We start from the raw sequence: 18,994 nt of genomic DNA on the forward strand, positions 1-18,994 counted from the left end.
TGTTTTCTTCCTGTGCTAATTCACACTCATAAAAAAGAACCCTTAAACATTTACATTTTAAGGTCCAGATTTACAAGTTTAAGAAAACTGGATGGGGGCTGAAGAGATGGCTCAGTGGTTAAGGGCACTAGCTGTTCTTCCAGAGTACCCAGGTTCAATTCCCAGCACCCACGTGGCAGCTCATAACTGCAACTTGAGTTCCGAGGATCTGATACCCTCACACCAATGCACATAAAATTAAATAAATTATTAAAAAGAAGAAAGAAGAGAAAATTGGAGAAGTATTTGTATTTTACTAAGAGGTGCTGTGATCAGGAATAACCAAGTTTAAAACAAACCTTAAAAATAAGTCAAGTGTGTTTATAGCAATTAAGAGTATACACTGCTCAGGAAAGAATCATTAACATCAGTACATAGAATATGTAACTAAATTTGAATAGAACATTGCTACTGTGTTGGCTAGTTTTATGTAATTGTGACTCTCGTCATTTGGGAAGAGCAAACCTCAAAATGTCCCCCACAAATTGGCCTATCATACATTTTCTTGATTACCGATGGGTGTGGGTGGTATCGCCCTAGCTGGTGGTGGTCCCAGTTGTTATAAGAAAGCAGGTTGAGAAAACCAGTGAGCAGGACTCCTGAATCAGTTCCTGCCCTGACTTCCCCCAGGGATAAAGTGTGACCTTTCCTCTCCAGGCTGCTCTGTTTATCACAGCAGTGGAAATCCTAAGACAGCCACCTTTCAACAAACTCAGGGTCACTATATTATCCAGTTTAGCATTTGTATACAAGAACACTACTAAAGTCTATAGCAAACATGATGGGTCTAACTGATCTAACCAAACTTGGCCTAACTTATCAGTGTAAACAATGAAAAAGAGAGTGTGAAAAGATGAACCTGCTCCTAAAGAGCAGAAGAGCCTTCACTCTTCAATACATTCTGTCTCATAGCAACTCCTTAAAAGTGGCATAAGCGTTGTCATGGTGACAAAACAGTAGGTAGGCCGATTCCTGGGATGGAACAAAATCTCAAGCTTATTTCCCAGGCTGAAATGAAATTAATCAGAGAAACAAGCATTGCAAGCAAAAATACAGATAACCCTGAACTTAATGACAGAGTATGCAAAAAAAAAATCCCACTGCGAGGTGAAAATGCTGTGTGTTGGGTATATCTAGTTATCAAACATGATAGCTCAGCAGACCGCAACTGTGCTCACACGCCTGCAGCAGTCAACAGCTGGGAAAGTCACCACGATGCACACCTGTTCACAGTACAAGCCTAGCCGCCGTGTGTAAGTACTGCATATTGTACTAGACTGACAGAAGACGGTGTGCTTCAGGCCCATCACTGAGTCTAAGCACCAGAAGACAGGCTTCCACAGGAAACGCTTGCTCCTCAGGCACACCACACCACCTCCAAGGTAGCCCTTCAAGGTTCTCTCCTTATAATCTGAATGTCATTTATTCTCCATTTTAAATTACTTTAATACCTTTCTAGAGAGTCAAATGTTCACCTGTCTTGACACTTTTAACCTGGTGTTTACATATAAAACTAACATTGTAAAACTAGAAGCAAAGGTCCCTTCTCAGAAAAGCTTCATTTAGAGCTGCTGTTATTTAATAAAAAGAATAAAATCAGTTAACCAATCACTGTTCAATATGAAAAGTATTGATTACAAATTACTTTTTTTAAACTTAAAATATATATTTTTTTAATTTCACACGAGCAACATTTCAATCACTTACTGACCAGTATGGCTTGTGGCTACCACACTTAACAACAAACATATAAAATATCCCTGTTACCAAAGAGACATCTATTGGAAAGAAGCAAGGTTATCACTTGAGTCTTTCCCTCCATTCCCATGGATTTAATCAATAATGAAAAGGGTTACTCCCCCCAACACACAAACGCACACACACACATGCACACAGGTAGACTGACTGTTTCTACAGTTTATAGTTGTCCTCCACCTGGAGTTTGCAGCGTCAGGGAGCAGGAGAGGCGTCCTCTGCCCAGGAGCTTGCACACTTGCTCTGAATGGCTAAGAGGTCCTGAGAGAGCAGGAAGCTCCTTGCCTTAGGGGCTGAAGATTGAGGCACAGTTCTAACAGCGTGGTGAGATGCCCAGAGAAATCTGCACATGGAACAGGCCAAACCTACTTCTCAGCTGGAAAATTGTACAGCTGTCTAAAAACAATGCTTTGGGGGCACTAGGGTGGCTCCCTGGTAACAGCACTTGCTATGCAAGCCTAACTACTTGCGTTCACTACCAGACTCCAGAGTGGAAAGAGAAAACGAGCTGTGCAAAGTCTTCTGACGTCCACGTGCACACTGTGCCACACATGTACCCACATTCACACAGAGCTCACACACACACACACACACACACACACACACACACACACACACACACACACCAGAAATGCTTAAAAGCAGTGCTTTCCAGAACAAGTCTATCAATAGCTGTGGGAACTCACCTGCATGTAGAAAGAGGTGCAAACTGAACACCCTTTTCTTTGCATTCCCTTCTTATCCTCTCTTTGACATTTCTACACAGATCTATAACCCTATAAAAGACAATTGAATGTAACATTAAGTATTCTTTCTTTTTTAGTTTTATTTTTTTAATTTCATTTTACATTCCATCCATAGTTCTCCCCCTCACCTCTCCTCCCACACTCCCACTCCCCACCCCCAGCCCTCCCAACAGGTAAGGGCTTCCATGGAAAGTCAACAAAATCTGGCACATTAAGTTGAGGTAGGACCAAGCCCCTCCCCCTGTATTAAGGCTAAGTATGGCATCCACCATAGGGAATGAGCTCCAATAAGCTAGCTCATGCACAAGGGACAGATCCTGCTCCTGCTGTCAGATGCTCATAGATATTCTGAGCTTCACCACTCTCCCACACATGGAGGCCTAGTTCTTATGCTATTTTTTTTATCAGTTCATGTATTAATATATTTATTTACCTGGCTGGCCTCCAGTTATAAGACTAAAAGGGAAGAGAACATGGGCGGGTAACAAGGAAGTTAGTGACATAAAAGCACTAACACTGTCCTAGTCCATCTTCCCGGTGGCAAAGGAGTGGAGGTCTGAGTCCCCTCAGAATGCACAGACTAGAATCTTCCCTGTCACACCATGTGTTATCAGGAGTCAGGGCCTTGACCTCTGGCAGGTCATTAGGTCATGAGGGCAAAGTCCTAATGGGTGGAATTGTTGTTATGTCATAGAGAGAGACGAGAAAGATGGCTTTCAGTCACATGAGGATGAACGAGAAGGTAGCTTTTCATAAACCAAGAGGGCCTTCACCAGCAAACCCAGATGCCCAACGGCCCCTGATACCACATTTCAAGGTGAGAGGAAAAATATCTGTTTAAACAATGGAAGCCAGCCAGGCCATGGCAGTTTATGCAGCAACCCATACTGAGATGTCAGTCAGGAGTGGTATGAGGGACTGAAGTCACCACTGACAACCTGACATGAGCTGCCTGCCTGCCTGCCTGCCTGCTCCAAAGGATCAACGGTAATCAGGTAGCAATTCTTACTTTTAAGATTCAGTCCCCTTGTTAAAATGTACTGTAAAAAATTGTAAATAAGCAGGGGTGTGATAGAACGTGAATGTAATCCAAATAGCAGAGACTGAGGCAGAAAGATCACAAGCTCTGTCTGGACTACACAGCAGTTTCAAGGACAATCAGAACCATACAGATTGTCTAGAGAAAAAAATTCTGCACTTTTTGGAGAGAGAATAACTGAGTGATCCTATAGAATGGGTTTATTTCAAATAATTCTTGGAATTTGACTACCAGTACACCAAAAGTCAAAATCCACAGCAGATTAAGATAACGTGGAAAAGACAAGTGGTTTCTAGAGGAAAAAAAATCAGGAATAAGGAGAACAAGAGGGTAAATATTTAATGCCTACGTAGCAGGTTCAGAAACCCACATAATTCATTTTCTATCATGTGTTTTAGTCCCAAATTTTGCTTAAACTTAAAAATAAAAATTATGCTTAACATCTTAAACTGGATTTATAAATTTTCTGAAATTATTTAAATGCAGGTAAAGATCTAGTTAAATTTACAGAGAGAGAGAGAGATATCAAAGCTAAATGAGACATTCATTACAAAAGAAGGCAAAGGGCAAAGAGATTTAATAATTTGGGGTGGGGGAGATAGATTTAAAAAGAACATTTAAGCATAATAAAATAATCTAAGCTAAGTCAAACTACATGTTTGTTCAGTAAGTCTTCAAAATGTTGACTTTAATATACTTGTTTGTAGGATTCCAAACAAACCGACCCTAATCCAAAAAAAGAGGCGGGTAAAGGTTGAAAACAATGGTATTCAGATCACGATACTAATTTAAATAAGAGTACCTTCCTTATTTCAGTATTTCTTATAAAAATTTTAAAATTTCCATATTCATAGAGACAAATTACATATCCGCATACATGTATCAATTATAAAGTATATCAGAGTAAGTCTTTTTTAGGTTTTACCTGTCCCAAGGAGCAGAAGTCTCAAAGGATTCTCCTACTACATAGTATTCCAAACCCAAATCCTGTAAAGACACAAAAATCATGAAATTACAACCAGTGCACCAATTGATAAACCACTAGAATTTCTGGAAGTTGTTAATAGTGCACCTCTGATCTAGCCTAACCTACTGTCTGTCTCATAAGAACACTGGAAAGTTTCCAAGTGTGGCATGACCTCTCTGAGTGTGGGAGCCTTGTGTGTGCTGCTCTCCACAGCCTCAGCAGCAGTTAAAGCATCTGCCACAGAAAAGGAACCCTAATACTTCCCTAGTGAATGGAGTCTCTCTCCAGGAACAGTTTCTGCATGTGTGGAAGAGATTAGAGAACAGATGTTTAGTGGACAAAACAGTAAACTAGCCAATATTAAAACTGAGCAACAAGGTGAAAGGAACAAGAGGTAAGACAATGTGTGGTGGGGATGAGGGTGGGGATGAGGGTGGTGGTGTTGGTGCTGGTGCTGTTCCTGCTGGTGCTGACAGTGGCGGTGTTGCTGCTGCTGCTGGTGCTGCTGCTGCTGCTGCACTTTTTTCACATCAACTTTTATTTAGAAGCAAATTTAGAAAATACAGCTAGGTATGGTGGTTCACAACTTTAATCCCAGCACTTGAGTTGCAGAGGCAGGCAGATCTGAGTTCAAAAAGCCAGCTTGGTCTACAGAGCTCCCAAACAGCCAGGACTACACAGAAAAACTGTCTCAAAAAATCAAACCAATCAAACATAATAAATAAATATAGTAAGAACAATCACTTCAATTCCACTAAGTGTTGAGAGGACACACCTCCATATCTAACTGATCTAAAGTGTGTGTTCAGTGGTTCACATCCATTTGTCTAGGAATCACTCCTGTGGGGTATGCACTAGAGAAAGGTTTTAAAGAACAAAGCAAACAGGACTGGCGAGGCAGCTCAGCATAAAGACAGCTGTTGCCAAGCCTGAGGATCTGAGTTTGAAGAAGCACAGGGTAGAAGACAGAGCTGAAATCCCAGCACTCGGGAGGCAGAGGCAGGCGGATCTCTGTGAGTTCGAGACCAGCCTGGTCTACAAGAGCTAGTTCCAGGACAGGCTCCAAAGCCACAGAGAAACCCTGTCTCGAAAAACCAAAAAAAAAAAAAAAAAAAAAAAGACAGAGCTGAATCCTGCAGACTGTCGTTCAGACATGTTGTGATATATGCACCTTCACATGTACATATTCAAACACAAAACAAATCAATGTAAGGGGAAATGTAAAGATAAAGCAAATAAACTTATGGGAAAAGATCCCGAAACTTGCTTTTGTATTGGCCTCAAAATGAACTGGAAACTTACAGTCTATTCCCCCAAAGGACCTCATGCTGTACTTATTACAGCTACATTAATTTTCCACAATTCTGAATTCAGCGTTGTGGGAAATACACCTATCAATATATGTACCCAGAGAAAACTTCTAATTTTATAAATATCTCCTCTAGGAAGATCCTGGGTAGTGACAGTCTATACAGATGGCCCAGTCATCTACTTCCTTGCATGCTCTGCACATCTCCTGGTCAGGGTTCCTAACAGAGGGAACAAGCAGTCAGTCTGCTTTCCCAGTAAGAATCCCCAGGAGTAGGGTAAATGACTCTTCACTACACTATGAAAACAGACCTTGAATGAAAATTGAAATTTATGCCTTGGCAATGCTGAAGCATGCATGGGTAGCCTGAATATGGCAGTCCTGTTGAACTTGTCCATATTAAGTTGATGAGGCTGGCACATGCTGGTAGGAAAACAGACCTTAACTAGGACTAAATTATCCTGAAATGAGAACATTTCATGCCTTTTGAGAACAATAAAAAAATGTATCTTTTAATAAATGTTTCCCTCAAAACAATTTCCAACTGGAAAATTAGAAAATCTGTAACTTGGGAAAGTCAAACTTTCAGTAAGGCAGCCAGCAGATCTCTTTAGATAAGATCATTAAAATCACTAACAGTTAAACTTTAAAATAAATTAAGTAAGTAAAAGTAACTTCAGCCAGAAAACAGTGTCTATAAAAGCCAAAGTAGAACAAATGAAAAACTAAAAACTCAAAAGGCTGATTTATAGCAGCAACCACAACAGACTTGAAGTAAATGTGAGCAATGGCGTCTCTCACAGGCAGAATCCATACTAAGAAAGTCTACAGTGTTCATACACAGTTTCTAACTTCTGAACCAGTGGCTACCTGGAATTATGTATCAATTTTTAAAGAAAGGATAAAGATTTATAAATCCTTATGATGGATCATAAATCAACTAAAGACCATTGCTACACAGAACATCTTGACTCCAACCCAAGTAATGTTAAGAAAGGCAAACTGGCCTTCAGAGGTGGAAAGACATTAAATCCCCTGTAAGTTCCTCAAAAGCACATACCAAAATTTTAAAAGGGCTTCTAAAAAGTAAATTTAAAGCAAAATAAAGTTTAAAAAAAAAAGGTAAAGTAAAAGTAAAGGGGCATCTAAAAGTAAATCCAGGCTTTTCCAGTAAAATGGTGCACTAAATTACAGTAGCTGAAACCTTATGAAGATAAGCAAGGAAGACTACGGTCTGTAACCTAAGTCAGTGTGGTGGTTTGAAGGAGAGCACACCACAGGGTCACACATTTGAACGCTTGGTCCCCAGCACACAGGACTATTTGGGAAGGATCAGGTGAGGCCTTGTTGGAGAAGGTGTGGGAGGGGTGGGGAAGGAGGTTGCGGGTTTCAAAGGTCTATGGTTCTCCCAGGTAGCTCTCTCCACCTCCTCCTTGTGGACAGGTGAGCTCTCAGCTACTGCTCCAGCGCCATGCCTGCCGGCCATGACAGTCATGGACTCCTCTGCAGCTCTGAGTCCCAAATTAGATGTTTTCTTTTATAAGATGCCTTCCTTGATCATGGTGTTTTACCACGGCAATAGGAAAATAATTAATGTCAGAAATGTAACTTACACGCATATATGCAATGACGTAAGTCAGCAAATAACCCCTCTGTCCATTATCTTCTCCAGCCGCCAGACCACTGCAGATGAAGAACAAACGATCAATGTATTTTAACTAAGAAATAATAAAAAAGCTAAACTGATAACATCTCAGAATAACTGCTCAACAGATTAACATGGTATACTCACTTTTATCTTAATTTCACAAGTCATTAATATACCAGTTAACAAGAGAACGTGCATGAATAACAAATCTGAAAACACTTTTTCATTTCTCTTGGTCTTTTTGAGACAGGGTTCCTCTGTGTAACAGAGCCCTAGCTGTACTGGGATTCACTGAAGAGTGGGCAAAACAAAGGATATCATTTTATAATCACAATGTTAGAGAACGAGCAAGACACAGCTCAAGTCAAATCACTCAAAGTCAAATGTTAGTTCTGGGTTGGATGTGAGGTTGAGGGAGAGAATAAAGTTCTATAATTTCCAAAGTGCTGTGGCGAGGACTTAGAGGGATCCAGTCGGGCTCCAGGCTTAAGCAGACACAAAACAAAGTCAGGCTCTGCAACTAAAGAAGCAGCAGTTCAGGGCTAGGTGTAGAGAGTTCTCACGGGAGCTGGTAGTAGAAAGGAAAGCACAGGAAGTGGGGATGCTGCAGGACACCTGAGCTGGGAACCACTGAGACAGAGTGCCAATGTATATGGTGGGAACAGCCTAGCTGCTGCACTGGGTAAGACCAAGCCTCCTTTTCCTTCCCAAAGCAAGCCACTTTCCTTTCAGTTCTTTGGTACTATCTGGTGGTAAGGGATCCATTCTACACTGAGATGCAGTGGACAAACCCCATAGAAACATGCTTTTTGAAAAAATCTGCAGGAGCTACAGAAATGGCTCGGCAGGAAAGAGAGTCTGCTGCCCTTGGAGAGGACCAAGTGTGACTGTTGGCACCTACACTGGATGGCTCATAACCACCTGTAACTAGCTGCAGAGAAACTGTCACAAGTGCACATACACACTGGATGGACACACACACACACACACGGACACACAGACACACACACACTCAAATAAATAAAATTTAAAAAATAAAATAAAAAATCTGAAGCAAAAAACAACAATAAAAAAACCCTGTAACTGGACATCCATCCTATATTCATAAGTCCTGAAAGAAAATAACGGGCAATTTGGATTTACTTTTCATAATCACGTTTTCTTGCAAATTTAGCTTTTAAAACCACTTTTATTTTTGTTTCAGAACGGTCAATTTAGTCAAAATCAAATTAAGATACAATATGTAAGCAATCACAAAACTCAGAAATGAAATATTTCTAAAACTGACAATTTTGCAGCTACTCCAAATAGATATATGTAAATGTTGTGTGTGCATGTATGTTTGTGTGTGTGTGTATATTTAGACTTAAATTGCTTTATTTCTAAGTAGAACATCAATCGTCTACTTCTTGTTATTCTCACAAATTTCAAACACCAATTCACAAGGTTCTTAACATATTTAAAGGAGTAGGCAGCTTAATGAAGAGGAAAACCAGACTCTCATTTTACGTTAAAAAAAAAAATCTGGCCAAAGTAATCACTCTCATGCTGAATTACATCAACAACTTAAGAACACTGTAAAAATAATAATGAGTTATTGCCTTAAGTTCTATGGAAAATGCCAAAGCATCTCTCATGACTACTGACAGGTGATATTTATTCAGTTCTTGAAGGCGTAAAGGTATTTTACTAGCAGACTCAGCTATTATGTCCCCTGGGTCATGGGTGCCGAGGTATGTGCACAGTGCTGGAGCAGGGGGAGGTATGTGCAGAGCTGGAGCAGGGGGAGGTATGTGCACAGAGCTGGAGCAGGGGGAGGTATGTGCACACTGCTGGAGCAGGGGGAGGTATGTGCACAGAGCTGGAGCAGGGGGAGGTATGTGCACACTGCTGGAGCAGGGGGAGGTATGTGCACAGAGCTGGAGCAGGGGGAGGTATGTGCACACTGCTGGAGCAGGGGGAGGTATGTGCACAGAGCTGGAGCAGGGGGAGGTATGTGCACAGAGCTGGAGCAGGGGGAGGTATGTGCACAGAGCTGGAGCAGGGGGAGGTATGTGCACAGAGCTGGAGCAGGGGGAGGTATGTGCACAGAGCTGGAGCAGGGGGAGGTATGTGCACAGAGCTGGAGCAGGGGGAGGTATGTGCACACTGCTGGAGCAGTGGGAGGTATGTGCACACTGCTGGAGCAGGGGGAGGTATGTGCACACTGCTGGAGCAGGGGGAGGTATGTGCACAGTGCTGGAGCAGGGGGAGGTATGTGCACAGAGCTGGAGCAGGGGGAGGTATGTGCACAGAGCTGGAGCAGGGGGAGGTATGTGCACAGAGCTGAAGCAGGGGGAGGTATGTGCACAGTGCTGGAGCAGGGGGAGGTATGTGCACAGTGCTGGAACAGGGAAGGGGCAGAGTGAGTACAGTGACACATAAACCCTCTACATGACGGGAGAGGAGCACTTCGTTAAAAATGCTCAATTTTAGCTAACAAGGCAATGCGAACACAGGACAAAAAAAGAAAGGAAATAAAGAATGGATTAAAAAGGCCCTCATTAAAAACAAGCTCCACCAACAGATACAAAGTTTATAGCAAGGAAGAAATGTGGTGGAGCCTTCCTCCCAGTGTGAGGACTCAGAGTTGGTGGTGTGGCATTCAAACCAGAAATATCCCCAAGTCTTCAGTAACTGGAACAAAAATTCATGTCTACTGAAAACAGGGAAGTCAGAAAACCAAAAGACAATGTATTTCTAAGGATAAAATTTTAAAATAAAACAAAAATAGCCCTGAGCCATTTCCCTAATAATCTGGATTGTTCAAAACACGGATTTGTGTATTTAACGAGGGAAGCCAGACAAAAGTATTAGAACTTAATTTTAAGCAAGGAGCAAATTCAGCAAAAAGAAAACAAGTTCTAGTCCTAGTCAAGGCTTTTCCTCTTTGCTCTAAATGACCTTATTTACATTTTAAAGGATGAATTTGATGCACATTTATTTAAAGTAAGCAAATTACTACAGTTATCCAACATTATCTCAGAAGGTCAGACCACATATCTCAGACATGATTTACTTTTATTTTTAAGTTGTGAGCCACCATGTGGTTGCTGGGAATTGAACTCAGATCCTCTGAAAGAGTAGTCAGTGCTCTTAACCACTGAGCCATCTCTCCAGCCCTATTTTTAAGTTGTAAGTGAAGGTTTTTATGAGAAAACAAAAGTAGCATTAGTAACATTTATGACAGTTGGTATATCAGATAAAATGACTCTGATAAAGCCCTATGGGTTAAAATATAATTCTCAAATAAAATAGTAATTAGGAAGAATAGAACAGGGGGATAAAACAGGAAAAAAATCCTACTGAGTGTTATTAACTCATTAAACAAGTTTTTAATCACACACGGAGTATGTCCTAAGAAACAAAGTAACACCTAAGGAGAGACAGGCTAAGTGTGCAGCAGAAAGTACGGTCATTTGTCATCACTAACCTCCTGCATGAACAGTAGCGAGTGTGCCACAGTACTAGCTACTATCCCCTTCCAGCCTGCTCCGAACTGTAATGGAAAGCACTATCTCCACATAGCTGTGGGGGTGTGCCATGGGGCAACGGTCTTGTACCCTGTAAAGGTTTGTCAGTTGCACTGGTTTAATAAAATGCTGATTGGCCAGTAGCCAGGCAGGAAGTACAGGCGGGAAGTATAGGCAGGGCAATCAAAACAGGAGAATTCTGGGAAGAGGAAAGGCTCAGTCTGCAGTCCTGACCCAGACGCACTGATAAAAGGTACCAAGCCACATGGCTAACACAGACAAGAATTATGGGCTACTTTAAGATGTAAGAGTTAATAAGAAGCCTGAGCTAATAGGCCAACCAGTTTATAATTAGTGTACGCCTCTGTGTGTTTATTTGGGACTGAATAGCTGTGGAATTGGGCAGGACAGAAAACTCTGTCAACAGGGGCACATGCACTAGGGGATGGGAGAAGAGGCAGAACTATGCAAAATTTAACACATATCTAGCAACTCAAATATTTCATTTTCCTCTAATACTTCTGAAATTTTAGAAATCCCAATTAAATATTTAAATTCATAAGAATCAATTCTCAGTTTTTGTGTTAAGATCAAGTGAAATATGTAAATAAATTTTTTTAAATATTTAGTTTCTAGTATGTCAAGATAAAGCAGATACAGAAAAAAAATGAACTTAAATCTCCTTTCTGATAAATATACTTCAGTAGTTAAAAACAAAACAAAACTTGGAAAATATAAGAATGAACTTCATCTTCTATTAATGAAATTAAAACTCTGCTTGTAATTTCAGAATAGATCAAAAATAAAAGAGGGACTTATTTTCAATGCTCAAAGACAGTATCAGAATAAAGCAGAAACTGAATCTAAACTGAGACTGCTTTTCCTCTAAGAAGACAGTATTTACTACTAATCCCAACCCTGGAAACAAAGAGCTAAGTAGCACAGCACAAGGTGGGACACTGCAAAGCACTTATCTCCAGTGTGAGTTTCTTAAGACAGAAAGAAAGGAGGGTAGATAAATGCTTGCAGAGTTCAGGATAAGCTTAACGCTGGGGATGGCCTGGGCCCTGGATAGATGGAAAGGCTGCTGGCTGTGGCACCTGAGGAGGGAGTGGAACACAGCCCTGACAAATGGCTTTCCCACGGGAGCTCTCCCCATCCCTTCTCATCCGTCAAGAGACAGAAACCACCCCACCATTATTTAGTTGGTTATATGGGAATTGTTTTCTGTTTCTTTATACCCACATAAACAGTAAGTGACAGGGGGTGGAGTATAGATAATTTATCAAATATCACAGACTAGACATACTTTCCTTTTTAAAACACATTAGTAATATGCTTTATACATGAACTAGTAACAGGACAATTGTTTCATTCCTACACAACAAATAACACAACACAAAGTTGTCATTCAAGCAAAAATCTAGGAAAAGCAAAGTATTTAACATCATATAACATGCACACACATTATGTATGTGTAAAATTAGGTCAAAGCAACAGATTACTCTTCCTACAAATTTTTGGGATAAAAATATTTTAAGCTTACTTTCTAAATCACAACGAATTTAATACAGCCTGCTGACACATACAGTCTGTACGAAGCCAGCACAACTTCAGCATACTTCCTCTTTGCTATATAAACTCAAATCCATACCCAAATTTTGCAGCAATGTCATATACTTGTTTTTCATGTTGAAGAACCTTCTCACGGTCCCCCTCGAACAGTAACGTGGCTACGCTTAGTTGATTTGGATCAAATCCTTTAAACTACAAAATATAAAATGAATTTGTATTATTACAGAGAGGCCTTAGCTTATAAAACAGTAAAGTGAAATACATTATGCTCTTTTTCTTCTAACATGACCTCAGTTACAGCAGCCTGTTTAGCAGTGAGCTTTGAGGCTTTCCCTGTCAATTAACAGGTGAGTGCTTGCCTGACCTGATGCTGCTGCAGAAGTCCACCTCATAGGTGAGTGCTTGCTTGATCTGTACAAGGTCTTGGGCTTGAGGCCCAGCACGGCAAGACCAAACAGAAGTACAAATACACTGCATTTCAAAGTACTGTGGTATTATAATCACTTCTGATACAGTAACTCAACAGGTAACCTGCCAGAATTTTAACTGTAATTACAGAAACAAATACAAATTACAGAATCATAGAGCAAAGCATCTGGGTGGAGCTAACATCTCTACAAACCAACCGTGACACATCACATAATAGTAACAAAAAGATCTTGTGCATGCAAAGAACTAAGACTAATTTTAAAAGGAAATATATAAATTCACTAGGGGAAAAAGTAACACAGATGGTCCTGAATGCATAAATTATTTCAATTTTACCAATACTTGTACAAATTAATATACTAGACTATTCCAATTATAAAAAAAGCAGTATACATTTGAAAAGGATAAGTCTCTAAAATTTTTCTAGAATAATGAACATGTAATAGTGGCAACAAAGAAAATTCTAAATAATAAGAGGTAAAACTAGATTATATCTTTTTAATTTTTCAAAAACAAAACAGAAACTATTACAAAGAATGAGCAGTATCTATTCTCAGGTAGTACAGTACATAGCAAGGTGCATTGGGCTCAATGTAAAAAGAAGCAGGCACTAGTCCAGTCACTAGTGCTGACACAAGGGTCAGCCCAGGAGAGGAGGAGGTGAAGAGCAATCTAGATCTTCATCTAACAGCAAAAGAGCAAAATAAAACAACGAAAACCACAAAACCTTTCACTGTCAATTAAAACAGGCAAAGGGTATGCTATAGCTTAATGTCCGCCCACTTGCTTAGTGTGAGACCCTGAATTTTATTCCCAACACTACAAAAACAAACAAACAAACAAAAACTGGACAACACAAGAAAATAATGGGGGTTGGGGAGTAAAAGGTCCCTAAATATACTAGAAGAAAAAGGGCTTTCTTAGCTTAGAAGTGATTAAATAGTCCTAAGAACAAACATAAATTTAAATTCACATAGCACCAGTAATGAAAAACCCTATTAAAAAGGAAGGTGCTTGGTTGGAAAATGTTATTTACAAAATCCATGCCAAAGGGTACTTCGTATTCCATTACTCAAAAAGGGTGTGTGTCAAAGTGCAGTGGACAAACAAGAAACCCTCCCTAGCACAACAACCACATTTAAATAGTTCACACAAAATTACACCCAGAAAACACAGAGACAGTTCAAGCTCTCTGGCATTTCAAGAAACATTACCTAATTAAGCAAAATAATGAAAAAAATCTTCCAACTACAACAATAAAATGATACACTGTTGCCATGGTGGTACACACTCTGATACACACTGTTGCCATGATCATACACACTAGTACAACCTTTCAAAGTTCTCAGGAATAAAACATTAAATAAATGAACCCAATCTCATTTCACCCCTGAGTACAACTATAAAAAAAATTTCAACTGTAGGGAATGTCGCCAGCATTGAGACTGCTCAGTGCAGCTGTTTTTAGACTTTCGAACCAGATACACACTGACCTGACTACACAGTCAGCTGCTAACACACCTGTTCCCACATCACAACACAACACCCCACGGAAAAACAGCCTTATGGGAGGTGTGGACAGGGAGAAGCCAAGAAGAAAAACTTACATCCTGCACAAGCACAATTTTAGATTTTTTAGTCTTACCTTTGTAATATAAAACTTTTTTAATCCATCTAAAAATGATGTAAAAATAGAGGAGACCTGAGGTTTAAGAGCATGACCTAGGAAGAGAAAAAAAGTTTACAGTTTAAATTAATAACAAATTAGGTGGTTTTGCGATCAAAAGATGGCTTTAATTTAGTATTCTAAGGGAAGCAAGTCTTTATAGCTGTAATTTATAGGGATGCTTTTATTAAGATCTTTCACCTCTACATTCTTTCAAGTGTGACAGTGTTTTACTTATGAAAGTCGCTGTTTTCTAAGAAAAATTACTACATGTAATTAATACTATACATACTTGCAGTTTCTTTTCAATGGTACAATTTACACACAGTAAAACCACCTCACTAATTTTTATTTTATTAAGAATATCCAGTGGTGGCTGGTTTTACTACATTTTTTAATTATACAGAAACCACACAGAACCATAACCAAATATGGAGTCCATGTGAAGTTTAAGGTTGCTTCTTAATTCTTAACTCATCCAGAATTCTTAGCATAAAACTAACAATTGCTTCCTTAATCACACTCAGGGAGTTAAAATTGCCAAAATAAAACAAACAGCATTTCAGAGTCTGTTAAATTAACATCACCGCCTGCAGATTACACTTAATTAGTAAGAACCTTCTACTGCTCTCTCATAGTTTTCAAAGAGGAGCAACTTCTCAGCACTGGGATGGTTTCAGTTAAGTCCCACATCTGGCCTTAGTGCTGAGCACAATTTAAAAAAATTCCATCCTGTTTATGCAGAGTTTTCAAAAAGGATCCTCAAGTACTTAGCAAACCTAAAATTGTCTTCAAAGAAAGGTTTTTTTTTTTCTAGTTTTCTAGGGTTGAGGATTCTGAAGTATAAGATATTCCTTTAAAAGAAATGCAAAAGACAATCAGTTGCTCCTAAAACAATCATTACCATCCTTTTATTCCAATTCATTTATAAGTGAGAATTCAATATATAATACTTACTCACCACATTGTTTTTCCTGATTGTAACAACAAAACTAGGTTACATGAAAGACTAAGTAAAATAGGTCGTACGTAGAGACTAAGAGATACCCATGCTATGGCTGCAACAGTGAAAAACTCAGACATGCAAGGTAGCAAACAAAGAAAACGAACTGTGGGGTGGATAGAAACCGTCTTGGTGGTGTTTATGAGTCCTGGGATCAAAATCTGATTTGTCTAGAAACCTTTTTCTTTCCTATAAGATGTAAGAGATGTTTCTCCAACATAACTATGTTTTAAAAGGTAATTTAAGCATCTATAAACTTAGAAATAGACATCATCAGGATGCTCACTTCTTTTCAACAAATAGGACCCACCCTACATTGATAACTGAAATTAAACACAAAACGTGCTGCGCTATACCTCAGGGCTCAGGACTGCAACCTCAGATAGACAAGAAGATGAGGCAGGAGAACTGAAAGTTCAAGGTCCACCTGGACTAAGACAGAGTTCCAGGCTAGTAGGCATCTTATTGAGTCCCTGCCTCAAGAGGTAAAAAGAGAGCTGGAATATGGCTCAGTGATAGAATGCTTCCCTAGCACGCTTGAAGCCTAGCTTTATCCCCAGTACCACCAAAGTCCTGAGTAGTACTGAGTTCTTGCAAAAGATTTAATTTATGCTTTACACAAAAGTCTTCAAATCCACTTTAAACAATGCACGAGAGCTCCAAATGTTACTAATCCTGTGTGAATAATCCTTAAGGATTATCACCTTAACCCGCTGACTCTGGTGGGCATCACTCCCTTCCAATGGTGGGAATCAGCCACATTCATACACAATACTGAATTAAATCAAATATTATAAAAAGAATACCGACTTTAAGTGGGTTGAGCATTTTTTCATCAAGTTGCTGTTGCCTATATATTTTGGTTAGTGTGTCTTATTCTTATAGTAAATTGATTTCTAAATCTTTCAGTCAGAAAGCATGACTAGAATCAATTAGCACACAGCATCGGTTTTATGATGCTGTAGTAATAACTCATCGAAAGGGATTTGCTAACAAAGTATTTCTGAAGTGATCAGACAGTTTAAGCATGGAGCTCTGAAATCAGACAAACTGAGTTTAATCGCAACTCTACCCCTCACAACTTGTAGACTAGTCACCTCGAAGCTCAGCTGACAGGTGGTATATGAAAACTGTGTAATAGCAATGTGTTCAGCGTTGTGCTGTAAGTTATCTAGGATTTGTTCACTCTTTTGCCAGTTCAATGTAATCCAACCAACACCTAAATGTTTATTACATGTTAAGTGCAGGATATACAGAGAAAAAATATATTCTTCAAATTTGGAAGCCTTGTCTACACAGTAAATATGTACATCATTAGAATACACTGAAAATAGATAACTTCAATATATTGTATTAAGGGTTGTACAAAGAGAAATAAAAATAGTATAATTAATAATAAGTCTTGTACCTCATTAACCAGTATGACATAAGCACTCAGCAATCAGCCACATGGCTGGTACAGTCCTGGATATCACTTACTGTGTTAAGAACTACTCTTTTAACTGCTAAATCAGGAAGCCATGACAGGATATACAGATAGAACCTTTAATGGATATGAGGAATCAAAAATATTACAACCTATAGTGGGAAAGGGTAAGGGAGAGGAGAGGGGTATGTGCATATGGGGAAATATGATATCACTGAAAGACATTCTCATTATGAAAGCCAACACTCTGTACTATGACTATATACCAATAGAGAAAGCAAATAAAAAAGCCACACCCAAAAAATGTGTGGCATTTCAAAAGGATCTCTCTAGCGGCTAAGTGAAGAGGAGATGAAACAGTCAAGCCCAGATTTCACAAGGTCCAACTCTGTATGCGAAGTGGTATGGGAGGTCCTTCTGTCTATGTGTTGCTTTTATTGGTTAATAAATAAAAACTGTCTTGGTCTGTGATGGGGTAGAGTACAGCTAGGCAGGGAAAACTAAAGTGAATGCTGGGAGAAAGGAGGCAGGTTCAGAGAGAAGCCATGTAGCCCTGCTGGAGACAGATGCCAGAACTTTAGCAGGTAAGCCACAGCCATATGGCGATACACAGATTAATAGAAATGGGTTAAATTAATATGAGTTAGTCAATAAGAAGCTAGAGCTAATGGGCCAAGCAGTGATTTAATTAATACAGTTTCTGTGTGATTACTTCAGGGCTAAGCGGCCTGGAACCAACAAGTGGCCTGCTGCTACAGCAAAGTTTAAAGATTACTAACAATTAAAAATAATGACTAAGTCTAGAATTAGAAGGGGGTGTGTCGGCACATCCCTAAGCGAAGAGAATGAGGAACTGGATGATGGCACCAGAAGACCCTTCCTCGAAGGCTCACTGTAAACTGTTACACATCCTGCTCAGAAATAAAATCTACTCAAGTTACATGTGGTTTTACAGAGGTGTGTATTCTTGATGTCTCACTACCTCAATAACATGTGAAAGACAACACGGCTGGAGATGACTCTCTTCAGACCTAGATCTCCAATTACAGGTCAAAGCACAAAAGGAGGCTTGTTTATTTCACTACTGAAAGGACACATTTATCTGAAATCTTTATCATTAGTATTTTTAAAATAATTTATATAATTTATATAATTTAATGTTTTAAAAATAACATTTAAAAAATTTAAACAGTGACTGACTTAGAAAAATTTAATTTAAAAACTAATTCTTAATCTGTTAAGAGTCTGGCATGCTTACTTAGGCTGCTATTGAATATAATCATTTCCCCACTCCCCATTAAAATCTAAGCTGCCCTAAGGTACATAACCAAAGCCTGCCTATCTTAGCCCTTGGCATCTGCTACTGAGAAATGGCAATAATTTCAGGAACTGTTTCTGAGGTTTTTAAATTCCTAAAACTAAGTCCCAAAGTAAACTTCAGCACATGAAAGACAGTATCAAAAACAAAAACAAAACAAAAAACCAAACAAATATACAAAACAAAAAACCAAAAAGCCCTGAAAATTCTAACATTTTAGAAATATGTTTTTAGATATAGCTGCTTACTATTCTCCACCCAAATATCCCAGCAGCACCCCTAACCATCTACTGTAATACATGTTCTCCAAAACCCCACTGCCAATCAACCAATCAACGTCTAGAGATGTTCCTGATCTTCCCTTTAGATTGCCCCTCTTCTTCGCCGTTGCCGCTCTATTCCAGGTGCTCCAGATCTGCCCCTGCACTGCTCACCCCGCAGCTTCACCTCCAGTCCATTCCCTCCTCACTCACTGTAGTGGAATTTCATTTGTATTCTAATAAATAAAGCTTGCCTGAAGACCACAGAGTAACACAGCCCCACTGGTCAGCCTTACGGCCAG

At 39.5% G+C, this 18,994-nt stretch overlaps 1 protein-coding gene across 1 annotated transcript in view; it reads right to left on the reverse strand.

Annotated features, from left to right (window-relative positions):
* Agps (alkylglycerone phosphate synthase) overlaps positions 1-18,994 on the reverse strand; it is a 92,239-nt gene that overhangs the window by 19,551 nt on the left and 53,694 nt on the right. The window contains exons 13-17 of the mRNA XM_038336678.2: positions 14,665-14,741; positions 12,670-12,782; positions 7,469-7,538; positions 4,505-4,566; positions 2,481-2,570 (exon numbers count right to left, since the gene is read on the reverse strand). Of these exons, the coding sequence (XP_038192606.1) occupies positions 2,481-2,570; positions 4,505-4,566; positions 7,469-7,538; positions 12,670-12,782; positions 14,665-14,741 (412 nt within the window). The remainder of the gene's footprint in view (positions 1-2,480; positions 2,571-4,504; positions 4,567-7,468; positions 7,539-12,669; positions 12,783-14,664; positions 14,742-18,994) is intronic.

This window comes from Arvicola amphibius, chromosome 7, assembly GCF_903992535.2.
Source record: "Arvicola amphibius chromosome 7, mArvAmp1.2, whole genome shotgun sequence".
In the NCBI taxonomy this organism is placed as follows: Eukaryota; Metazoa; Chordata; class Mammalia; order Rodentia; family Cricetidae; genus Arvicola; species Arvicola amphibius.